At 40.6% G+C, this 12,649-nt stretch overlaps 1 protein-coding gene across 1 annotated transcript in view; it reads right to left on the reverse strand.

Moving 5' to 3' along the window:
* Positions 1–5,550, reverse strand: part of CKAP2L (cytoskeleton associated protein 2 like) — a 28,071-nt gene extending 22,521 nt beyond the window's left edge. The window contains exons 1-3 of the mRNA XM_035001074.1: positions 4,980–5,550; positions 3,044–3,110; positions 1,456–1,507 (exon numbers count right to left, since the gene is read on the reverse strand). Of these exons, the coding sequence (XP_034856965.1) occupies positions 1,456–1,507; positions 3,044–3,110; positions 4,980–5,010 (150 nt within the window). The 5' untranslated portion in view covers positions 5,011–5,550. The remainder of the gene's footprint in view (positions 1–1,455; positions 1,508–3,043; positions 3,111–4,979) is intronic.
* Positions 5,551–12,649: the final 7,099 nt, after the last annotated feature.

Raw genomic sequence — 12,649 nt, forward strand, 5'->3', positions numbered from 1 at the left:
TCTTTCTTTCTTTCTTTCTTTCTTTCTTTCTTTCTTTCTTTCTTTCTAGATTTTATTTATTTATTTGACAGAGAGAAAGAAAGAACACAAGCTGGGAGAACAGCAGGCAGAGAGGGAGAGGGAGAAGCAGGCTCCCTGCTAAGCAGAGAGTCCAACATGGGGCTGGATCCCAGGACCCTGGGATTATGACCTGAGCTGAAGGCAGCAGCTTAACCAACTGAGCCACCCAGGCGCTCTAAAGTTTTTCATTGTTAGTTTAAATAGTTGCAAAAGATCCAATTTCAGGCACACTGTAAATATTGGCATTTTAAGATAAAATGAAATTTGACACTCATTATAATCCATTTAAAAAACTATACAAACATACTCTTCTTTAAAAATTGAAAACAGGGCACCTGGGTGGCTCATATTTAGGAAGATGTGGTGTGTGTGTGTGTATATAAATAGAGTATTATTCAGCCATAAAAAGGAAAGAGATCTTGCCATTTGCAACAACATGGATGGATCTAGAGAGTATAATGCTAAGTGAAATAAGTCAGTCAGAGAAAGACAAACACCATATGATTTCACTCATATGTGGAATTTAAGAAACAAAACAAACGAACAAAGGAAAAAAAAAAGAGATAAATCAAAAAGCAGACTCTTAACTATAGAGAACAAAAAAGTTACTGAAGGGGAGGTGTGAAGGGGGAATGGGTGAAACAGGTGAAGGAGATTAAGAGTATACTTAGTTTGATGAGCATGGAGTAAAATATAGAATGGCTGAATATTGTACACTTGAAACCAATTTAACACTGTATGTTAACTATACTGGAACTAAAATTTAAAAAAGTAGATGGGAATAGAAGATGTTTTGTTGCAGCAGTAACAGTCAATTCTTTGAACTCATCTAGAGGCATATGCTAAAAATTACATAGTGATCTCTCAGCAAAAAATTTTAATGTTCTACTAAATGACAATGCTGAATGCAAAGAACTGGGAGCCACCTGAACTACAAAAGGCTTTCTCAACATCAACACCATTATTTCATTATTGTCCCTTGCTTTTGTACCCTGGAGGTATTCCCATCCCAAGGCAAAGCATCATGTTAAGGGTGAGTGGTTTGTCTAAAACAGCAGAGAATGAAATAATTGAAAACGGTAGAAGGATGACATTGCCAAGGGAGGTGGGAAAGGAGAAACTGTATGTGAGGCAGGTGCCGGATGATTATTTTTTAAAGATTTGCTTCATTTATTTATTTTAGAAAGAGAGAGGGAGAGTGTGCATGAGTAGGGGGAGGGGCAGAGGGAGAGGATCTCAAGCCGACTCCATGCTGAGTGGAGAGGCCGATGTGGGGCTCGATGGCATGACCTTGAGATCATGACCTGAGCTGAAATCAGGAGTCAGCCACTTACCCGACAGAGTCACCAGGCACCCCCCAAATGATTATTTTCTAAAAGACTGATTTCTACTTACTGATTTAGAAGGTAGAGGATTCAGACAATTACTCTTGGCTTTTAGATAAGGCCTATAAAAGATAAAATGAGATTAATTCTTAGTACAGAAGGATCAGCAAGGCTTGGGAAGTATAGTGATTAAAATTTATTATGATTAGAATTTTAAATCATTGGAATTTCTGTATATAGTAAAATAATTCAAAATTATATGCAATAAAGTCTTCCTATTATCCCTTTCTTAGTCCTGCTATTCTACCCCTCAGTGACCACACCACTCTTACCCATTTTTTCTGTGATCCTTTCAGAGATGTCCTATGCATAAATACAGCATTCTAACAAGATTAATGAAATATATGTTTTCTTCATATTTGCATAGTGTTGTTCATCCAAACATCATTCCTTAACACTGCAATATGCCAGATACTAGAGATACAATGTCAAGTAAGGTAATTAACAGCTTCTTTGAAAAATGTCCTGTTTTAAGTATCTTCAGATAATGAATATTCAGGGATGAAAAAAAGATTTAATTAAAAAAACAGGAGCACATATGAAATCTAGCCAATGAGCAGAAAATGCAAAAAAGGATAGGAAAGTAGAGGAGAATTAAGAAGGATTCAATCTGCATGGATCAAAAGCAATTGCCAGACTAATAGGGACTTTGATCATGACTTGCTGTTAGTTTCCCCCATCTTGAACATAAACCCTGGAGTATTTGTTGAATAAATGAATTAGATTTATTTAATCAAGGAAATAGAGCTGAGTAAAACCCCAAAGTAAAAGGAAACGAAAATAAAGGGTCAAAACTAACTTTGTAAAAATTTACTCCCTCTTCTTTCAGGAGAAAATACATCAATGTTAAGTAAGAGGGACTAATAACACTACAATGGCAAGATGTTGACAAAAGATAAAAGTGAAACAGTCATATTCTGTCCAACTCAAGAGTATAAGTGCTAAGAGAATGGCCAAAGAGGACTATCAGGCTGGAGGATGTTGGTGTGCAGCTATGAAGGACTGACTATAACTGGCTCTCCTACTTTAGCAAGGAACAACAGAACCAGGGTCATTCAACTCCTTGACCTTTTCTAGCCTTCACAAGAATCACTTTCCCTGGAAAAAAAGCAGGGATAAGAAAAGTTTCCAGCATTGTAGGTAATACTGTGGACCTTCTCCCCCTTCCTTTAGAGACTGTCACAATAATAGTGCTTAAACTGCTCGGGTTTTTTTTGTCATGTCTGGACCAATATACCCTTTTCTGAGTTATCATAGGATCTCAATGCAGTCTGAGTAGACTCCTAACAAAAGGGCTGTGTCTTTTTTTTTTTTTTTTTGAGTATGTCCTTTTTAAAAAAATATTTATTTATTGACAGAGAGAGAGAAAGAGAGCACAAATAGGGGGAGCAGGGGAGGGAGAAGCAGACTCCCTATTGAGTAGGGAGCCTGATATGGGGCTCCATCCCAGGATCCTGGGATCATGACCCGAGCCAAAGGCAGATGCTTAACCAACTGAGCCACCCAGGCGCCCCAAAAGGGCTATGTTTTGAAAGGCTTTAAATTGCTAGTAGCAACAAGGGCAACAAAACTTGCATAATTGTGTGAGACAAACTCACTTGGTATTTTGGCACTTCAGTTTTCCCTTGGCTGCTAGGTACTCCTGGAGCTTTCTCTGCCGCTCTTCTGCAAAATAGGCAGGCAAACAAACAACAGAAACTTAGCTGGAGATTTTAACCAGTGCGTCTATATTCTAAAAGATGGCACTTTTCTATAATAATTTTGGCTTTGGATCATATGCTATAAAGTCCCTAACCCCACAAATTTGCCTCCAAGTTAATGTCTATATCAACAATATCATTTGTATGCCATGTCCTATACTAAGCTCTTCATACTTAAATTACTTTCTTTAATCCACACAACAATTCTATGAGGTATTTTACAGTCTGAAATCTAGAGGGTAAATGATATGACCAAAGTTACCTAGCTAAATGTAGCAAAGCTACGATTTGAAACCAGGTTTATCCACCTCCAGAGTCCTTGCTCACAGCCACCGTTCTCAGCTACAACGTATTATGCTTTGCATGAAGAAATCTGTTACTGGCTCATCTGAGCTGGTGAACCAGCACTGGTCTTTTCTTTAATTTTATTTTCAAATTTTTTTATTTTTTTAAGTAGCCTCCATGCCCAGCGTGGATCCCAACATGATGTTTGAACTCACGACCTGAGATCAGGACCTGAGCTGAAATCGAGAGTCTGATGCCTAACTGATTGAGCTACCCAGGCGCCAGTTGGCCTGGTCTTATTGTGGGTTTTTGTTTTTGTTTTTCCTGGCAGGGATGATGATTTTTGCCACAAACCCTTACATGGTTTCCTTTGGGCCTAAGGACAAAATAGGCCAGGTTAGGGGGTTCATGGCAAACATCTATTACATGGTGACTTTCTAAGCAAGGCATGTGAGGGAATGAAAATTCAGTATTTCTGTCTTCAGGAAGGTTCAATCTAGTAGTGAAAATAAAATAAGCACAACAATAATTACAATATAAGACAAAATCTAGGTATCATAAGAAAGGGTCAAAGAAAGAATTATGGGAGTTCAGAAGCAGGGAATGAGTGAGAGGAATAGGTGGTTGGAAAAGGCTAAAATTCAATAGTGGCAAAAAAAAAAAAAAAGACAATAGGGGTGCAAAACTACACTTAATTTCATCTAAACCGAATTGCTGTGTGTTTTGATATCTGGTTCTGATGCATCCCTAGGAGACAGCTTTGAGGATTATGCATTTTATGCTATGCCAGGCTATGCCATAGAGAGCACGGGCTGAGAGACCGGGTTAGAATCCCAGCGCTGTGGCTTCTAGCAAGTTAGCAAACCCGCTGCTGCTGAACCTATAAAAATGAAATGCCCATCTATAAAGACTGTTATGTAAAGCACCAGTGCCCAGGACCTAGCGGACAGTCAACAGGTATTATTACTGAAACTATCAAAATACTGTGTGCCTTTAGGAGCTGGTGACATCTGAGCTGTATTTTGAAAGGCACCTAAAGGCTCCACGTACATTTAAGAGATCAGGGAACCCAGGACCCTCAGTTCTCTGTGCGGATTTAACCACCAACTTCCAGCGCCCCCGCCCTGCCCTCTTAGGGTCAGACCCCGCCTTTTGGCAGCTGTCAAAGATCTGCCTGGAGCCAAATCTGGGTTAGGGAGCGCTTGGCTTCCTTCTGGGTATGCGACCTGGGCAAGGGGTATCAGGGTCTCTACCTAAACGAGATGACAATGACATCTCTTTGCAGAGCTGCGGCAGGAATTACGGGGAAGATGCCTGTGAGGCATCTGCCCGGCATCTACTTTCCCTTACCCAGGGCCAGAAGCCTCACTCAGGGCCAGGGCCTGGGCTCCCGTCAGCGTTCCTTGGACTGGAAACGCCCAGGGGGAGACTGAGGCAGGCACGGGAGCGGACGGGCACCTCCCGCGAAAAGAACTGACTCGGTGGCCTCCCTTCTTCCCCGCCCTTGCTGGAGCGCCTGCAAGACGCAGGGACTCACGGTCATACTCACCGGCGGCTGCCGACGGCCGCGGTGGCACCATGACGTCTCCGCGACAGTTTTTCTTCAAAGCCCGCGCCTGAAGCTACGGCTGGGGCACAACGCGTCCGCTCGCTCTCATTGGCTCCTGTGGGTTTGAAACCCGCCAGTAGGAAGCAGGGGAGGGCGGGACAAAAGGAAATAGGCGCCTTCCGGTTGGCTCTGCCCTTCGAGCCCTCCCCGGAGGCCCTTTGATTGGAAGAACGTGCAGCTCCCGGACATTAAAGGCGGCTGCTGGGACCTGAGACCGCGTCCACCGGAGGGTCAGGCTGGTATCTTTTGAGGGCCTGTGCGTGGCCGGTTGTGGAGTCGGTTACGGAAACCCGCTCGGCCGCATAGGCAGGGCCGCCTTACTCCTCTCACACCCTAAGGGTCACAGGAGCTCTGAAAAAATAAGGTAAACCCCAAATCTGATGAATTCGGGGCGCCTCACCAGCATATTAGCTCTACTTGAGAAGGTTCTCACCTTCAATCTAAAAGCTCTAAGTTCTTCGTATTGCGGGATGGCTGCTCTTTTTGTATTTAACTGAGGTAAAAATATACGTAATAGAAGTTACCATTTTAACCAGTTTTAAGTGTACAGTCCAATGGCACTGAGTACATTCACTATGGTGTACAACCCTCACCACCATCCAGATCCCGAACTTGTTCATGGACCCAAATAGAAACTCTATCCCCATTAAAGGGGAACTCCCCCTTGCCGCCACCTCTCACGCCGGGGGAAGCCCCCACTTCACTTTCTATGTGTGATTTTGAAACTCTAGGACCCCCATTTAAGTGGAATTGTCCAGGACTTGTTTTTTTGTAACTGGCCTATTTCACTTAGCATTAAGTCCTCAAGCTTCATCCATGTTGCAGCATGTGGCTGGATTTTCTCCCTTTCTGAGGCTGAATAATATTCCATTGTATGCTTGTACCACCTTTATCCATTCATCTGTGGATGGAAACTTGGGTTGCTTCCACCTTTTAGCTGTTGTGAATAACGCTGCTATGAACATGGGTGTACAGCTAGCTACCTGTTGGCATCTCTGCTTTCAATTCTTTGGGGTGTTTATAGAGAAGTAGTATTGTTGGATTATATGGTATTTCTATTTTTAATTTTTGGAGGAAGTGCCATGCTGCTTTCAGGGTGGCTCCTTTTTAATGTATATTTTTTTCTTTGACCTTATCAGTTGGGTATATGCCTACCTGAGAAAGGGATGATGGGGGGCATGCCCAATCTTCCTGAGTCATTAGACACACCCCATTCCTCTTATTTCAGCCTGAAAACGTTTTCCTTCAAAGCTTGCCCCCTGTTTTAACTATTCCCTGGTTTCACGAAGAGGTCTGGGGAATGTTTCTGGTATTCTGCATGTCAGGGTTCCTCTCTCCTGGATGCTAGGGAGGTGGATAGAGAGGGACAGTTATGTCTGGGTCCCTGTTTGCCGCATTTGCTTCACCAGTTGGGTACTCAGCTGGGCAGGAAGCTATTACAGCAGCTCTTCACCTTGGCCTCAAGTGGGGAGTTTAGCAGGGAGCCATACTGGGGTTTCTGGATTTATGCATTTTGACATTTACATTAATTGTATACAAATATGCTCAAAACATGACAATTGATAATTATTTTATATTTATCTAGGACCATGAGTCTTTGTCTAGGACCATGAGTCTTCCTAATGGTTAACACTAGCAGCTGGGCAAGAGCCTTTTTGGTTAATGAGTAAGAACAGAGCTCGTTTACAGACAGTTTCAGAAAAGCAAATGGAGTTCTGTTGGTCTGTACAGAATCGTAGTGATTGAATGGGTCTCAGTTTTAGAAATTATCTTGCCTGATCTGCCACCCAGTGCTAGAGTATTCTACAGATCCCATTAGGTCTTGCATCTTTGCAGGCATACTGCTGGTGTCAGGGAATTGCCTTACCTTATTAGAAAGCCCTGATTATTATGAAACTTTCTTTTAAATGAGCTCCAATAAGCCTCTTGCTCATTGGTCCCACTTTGAGCAACATAGGCCAGTTCTGCACCCTTTCCTACATTCTTTGGATAGTTGAGGGACTGTTTTGTGGGACACTAAGTGTGGAAAGAAAGCTAGGTAGGTATAACAATTTTCAACTCATCAAACAATGTATCCACAGTAGCTCTCCTTATTACTTTAATGGCTTCATATTGCTCTCAGGCTAAAGTCCTACAAGTCCCTGCAGGGCCTGGCCTTTGTCTACTTCTTCAGCTTCAGTTCATGCTAGTCTTCCCCTTGCTCACTGTAGTTCAGTCACACTGCTTTTTTTCTTCATTTCCTTTACATACTTTTCTTTCTGGGAACTGAACTCTTCTTCCCTTTTTTTCCTAGTTTCCCCTTCTTCTTATTATTACTATAACAGCTTTGTTGAGATACACATATACCATATAATTCATCCACTTTGAGTGTACAATTCAATTTTAGAACATTTTCATCTGGGCGCCTGGGTGGCTCAGTCGTTAAGCGTCTGCCTTCGGCTCAGGTCATGATCCCAGGGTCCTGGGATCGAGTCCCGCATTGGGCTCCCTGCTCTGCGGGAAGCCTGCTTCTCCCTCTCCCATTCCCCCTGCTTGTGTTCCCTCTCTTGCTGTGTCTCTCTCTATCAAATAAACAAATAAAATCTTAAAAAAAGAGAACATTTTTTTAAAATGTTTTAAAATTTTTAAAAAAAGAGAACATCACCCCCTAAAGAAACTGCATACCTATTAGCAGTCACTTCCCATCATTCTTCCCTCTTCCTAGTCCCTGGAAAACACTAGTCTACTTCCTATCTCTATAGATTTGCCTGTTCTAGACATTTCATATACATGGAATTATACACTATGTGGTTTATGATGGGCTTCTTTCATTTAGTATAATATTTTCAAGGCTCATCTTTGTTGTAGCATGTGTCAGTACTTCATTCCTTTTTATGACTGGATAACATTCCATTGTACGAATATGCTATATTTTATTTACCCATTCATCAGTTGTTGGACATTTGGGTTGTTTCCACTTTTTGGCTCTTAAGTATAATGCTTCTGTGAACATCCATGTACAAGTTTTTTTTTTTTTTTTTAAAGATTATTTATTTGAGAGAGAGAGAATGAGAGAGAGAGAGAGAGAGCACATGAGAGGGGAGAGGACCAGAGGGAGAAGCAGACTCTCTGCGGAGCAGGGAGCCCAATGCGGGACTCAATCCCGGGACTCCAGGATCATGACCTGAGCCGAAGGCAGTCGCTTAACCAACTGAGCCACCCAGGCGCCCCCCCCATGTACAAGTTTTTATTGTGGACATATATTTTCAACACTCTTGACCCTCACCCCTCCACCCCCCAAAAAAGAAAAGTCTAAGACTAGATGGCTTCACTGGTGAATTCTACCAAACATTTAAAGACAAATTAATACCAATCCTTCTCAAACTCTTCCAGAAAATAGATGAGGATGGAACACTTCCAAACTCATTTTATGAGGCCAGCATTACCCTGATACCAAAACCAGACAAGGGCACTACAAGAAAACAAAATTACAGGCCAATATCCCTGATGAACACAGATGCATCCCCCCCCCCAAATATTAGCAAACTGATTTCAGCACTACATTAAAAGGATCATACACCATGATCAAGGGAGATTTATTCCAGGGATGCAAGGATGGTTCAGCATCTTCAAATTAATGAATGTGATACACCACAGTAACAAAAAGAAGTATAAAACACATATCATCCCAATAGATGCAGAAAAAACATTTGACAAAATTCAGTATCCATTAATGCTAAAAACTTAACAAACTGGGTATAGAGGTAATGTATCTCAACATTATAAAGGCTATAAATGACAAGCCCACAACTAACATCATACTCAGTAGTGAAAAGCTGAAAGCTTTTCCTTTAAGATCAGGAACAAGACAAGGATGCCTACCCTCATCATTTTTATTCAACATTGTATCAGAAGTCCTAGACAGAGCAACTGGGCATAAATAAAAGGCATCCATGTCAGAAAGGAAGAAGTAAAATTGTCTCTTTTTGCAGATGACATGGTATTATATATAGAAAACTCTAAAGACTCTAAAAAAAATGTTAGAAACAGTAGATGAATTCAGTGAATTTGCAGCATAAAACATCAATATATATAAGTCAGTTGCATTCCTATATACTAACAATGAACTATCAGAAAGATAAAGTAAGAAAACAGTTCCATTTACAATAGCATCAAGAAGAGTAAAATATTTAGGAATAAATTTAACCAAAGAGGTGAAAGATCTCTACACTGAAAACTGAAAGACATTGATGAAAGAGGTAGAAGAAGACACAAATAAATGGAAAGATATCCCATGTTCATGAATTGGAAAAATTAATATTGTTAAAATGTCCACACCAACCAGAGCAATCTACAGATTCAGTTCAACCCCTGTCAAAATTCCAATGGCATTTTTCACAAAAGTAGAAAAAACAGAAAAACAATCCTAAAATTTGTATGGAATCACAAAATATTCCAAATAGCCATAACCATCTTGAGAAAGAAGAATAAAGCTGGAGGCATCACATTTTCTGACTTCAGACTACATTACAAAGCTATAGTGACTAAAACAGTATGGTATTGGCATAAAACCAGACACATAGACCAATGCAACAGAATTGAGAGCCCAGAAATAAACCCATGCATACATGGCCCATTAATTTTTAAGAAAGGAGCCAAGAATATACAATGGGGAAAGGACAGTCTTTTATTTTATTCATTTATTTATTTTAGAGAGAGAGCACTGGTGGGGAGAAGCAGAGGGGGAGGGAGAGAGCGAATCTCAAACAGACTCCATGCTGAGCGTGGAGCCTGAGGTGGGGCTCAATCTCACAACCCTGAGATCATGACCTGAGCTAAAACCAAGAGTCGGGTGCTTAACTGACTGAGTCACCCAGGCACCCCTAAATAGGCTTTTTTCCAAAGAAGATATACATAGGGCCAACAGGTACATGAAAAGATGCTTAACATCACTAATCACCAGGGAAACGCAAATCAAAACCACAAGGAGATATCAACCTTACAGTTAGTGTGGCTATCATCAAAAAGACGAGAGAAAACAAGTGTTGGCAAGGATATGGAGAAAAGGGAATCCTTGTGCAGTGTTGATGGGAATGTAAATTGCTGCAGCCACTATAGAAAACAGTATGGAGGTTCCTCAAAACACTAAAAATAAACCTACCATATGATCCAGGATTTCCACTTCTAGGCATATATCCAAAGGAAATGAAAACAAGATATCAAAGAGATAATCTGTATTTTCACGTTTATTGCAGCATTATTTACAATAGTCAGGATATGGAAACAATCAAAGTGTCCATCAATGGATAAAGTTGTAGGTATTTTAAATAAAACAGGATCACACTGCAAAAATGTTTATAACCTATTCTTTATACTGATTAAATACTGATTCTTTAAACAAAAATATGCACACCAAATTACAGATGTCACAAAGCTAAAAGGAAGAGCCAGTATATTAAAAATTAGAATCCGGAACAACCTAGAAAGAACTGGGGCCAAATTAACAAGAATAAATTTAGCAGGGATACATTTAAAGTTTTGAAATTAGATCGAGAACCTGTAAGTATTAATTGCCTACAAACACTGAATCAACAATGTCACTTGCTTTCAAAGAGCTAATGTCACTTTCTAACAAAACCATGGTATCTAAAATAGGAAGGACAAGATCCCACGTCTAGGCTGTACTGGTTTGACCGTATCTTGAGTATTATACTCAGTTGGCAACAATTTTATGAAAGATATTGACAAACCAACATTGGTCAAGACTGAGGAGGATAATTTTGACAAATGTATATAGTTATAAAACACAATCAAGAATAAATATAGGGGCGCCGGGGTGGCTCAGATGGTTAAATGTCTGCCTTCCGCTCAGGTCATGATCCCAGGGTCCTGGGATCGAGCCCCGCATCAGGCTCCCTGCTTGGCGGGGAGTCTGCTTCTCCCTCTTCCATTCCCCCTGCCTGTGTTCCTGCTCTCACTATCCCTCTGTCAAATAAATAAATAAAATCTTAAAAAAAAAAAAAGAATAAATATAGCTACATAAGCATATTTTATATCTACCACAATGAAATAATTGCTATCCCACCTTTTTCCATTACCCCAAAAAGTTCAAATGTAGGTATTTTTAATTGTCAGAGGGGTGACAGTGGGAGGTGGGTTAGGGAAATATCTTTTTGGCTTTTTGTTTTTGTACCTTGGACTTAATGGTGGAACTTTGGCTTTACTCTCCTTAATTTGGAAACTTATATATAAGATTGTAACAAAAGAAATAGACTCCAACCAGTTCAGTGCTAAGACTGTTGAATTTCATTGTGGTGACCTTCTTACTGATTAGGCAGTGGGAGAGTTTGGACTAAAAAGTATACAGAATAACATTTTCAGGCTATTTCTAGAATGATTCAATATTTCACTATTAAAGACTGAGCAGCTATTATACTTTTAAGGTTTTCTTGAATTGGTATTGCTTGCTCAGTGTTCTGTACTTATCTCTTTCTTAAAATATCAAGACACTAACTAGTTTTACTACAGCCAGACTTGGGTATGGAGACCAAAGGAAAGTTGTGGCAGCTAGAAAGAGCCAGGTGAAACAAACAGATCAAACTTTTTCCTTTTTTTCTGTGTTTTTTGTTTTTTTTTTTCCTGTGGTGCTCTGTATCAGTTAGGCTGAGTTGGGTTGTAAGTAATAGGAAACAAAATGACAATGGCTTAAAACCATAATAATGTTTCATTCTTTCTTTTTTTTTTTCTTAAAGTCTGGCAGTAGGTACTTAGTACAACAGTGTCATCATAGATTCTGGTTCTTTTTCTCCTGCCATTCTATCTTCTTTAGCATGTCCTTGCAAATGTTGCAAGGTGGCTACCATAGTTCCAAACTTCACATCCTCATAGAACATGTCTCATGCAGGAAGGATGGAGGAAAAGGACTTTCTTCTATCTTTTATTAGGGTAGAAAATCTTTCCCAGAAGTTGTCCCTGGCAGACTGACATTTCATTAGACAGGACTTACTCAACATGACTCAGTCATGTGAGGATAGAATGGTCAAGATTGGCTTAGATCAACTGGATTCATTCTTTGGGTCAATACATTTCCTTCTGAATGAAATCAGGGTTCTGGGTGCCTGGGTGGCTCAGCTGGTTAAGCGTCTGCCTTTGGCTCAGGTCATGATCCCAGTGTCCTGAGATCAAGCCCTGAGTTGGGCTCCCTGCTCAGTGGGGAGCCTCCTTCTCTCTCTCCTTCTAATCCTCCCCGCCCCCCATGTCTCTCTCTCTGTCTCTCTCTCACTCTGCACTCTCTTTCTCAAATAAATTAAATCTTTTTTTAAAAAAGAGAAATCAGGGTTCTGTTAGTAAGGACGATGGGGGGTTTGGCAGTTGAATGGACAACCAACAGTGTTCACCATATGCTTCTCTTCTCTTCTTTCTCTGATGTCACTTTAGGATTTTACCTGTTATAAACCTGCTGATGCCTTCCAAATATATCTAGTTCTAACTTCTCCTGATTTCCAGACACATTATCATCTGCTCATTGTACATCTGCAGTTGGGCATCTTGCCAGTAGCTTGAATTATGTCTAAAATGGTACTCGCCATACTTCATCCTGGAATTGAGAAGAACTCCATATTTCTACCAAA

Source organism: Mirounga leonina, unplaced genomic scaffold, assembly GCF_011800145.1.
Source record: "Mirounga leonina isolate KUSES-001 unplaced genomic scaffold, KU_Mleo_1.0 Mir_125, whole genome shotgun sequence".
NCBI classification, from domain to species: Eukaryota; Metazoa; Chordata; class Mammalia; order Carnivora; family Phocidae; genus Mirounga; species Mirounga leonina.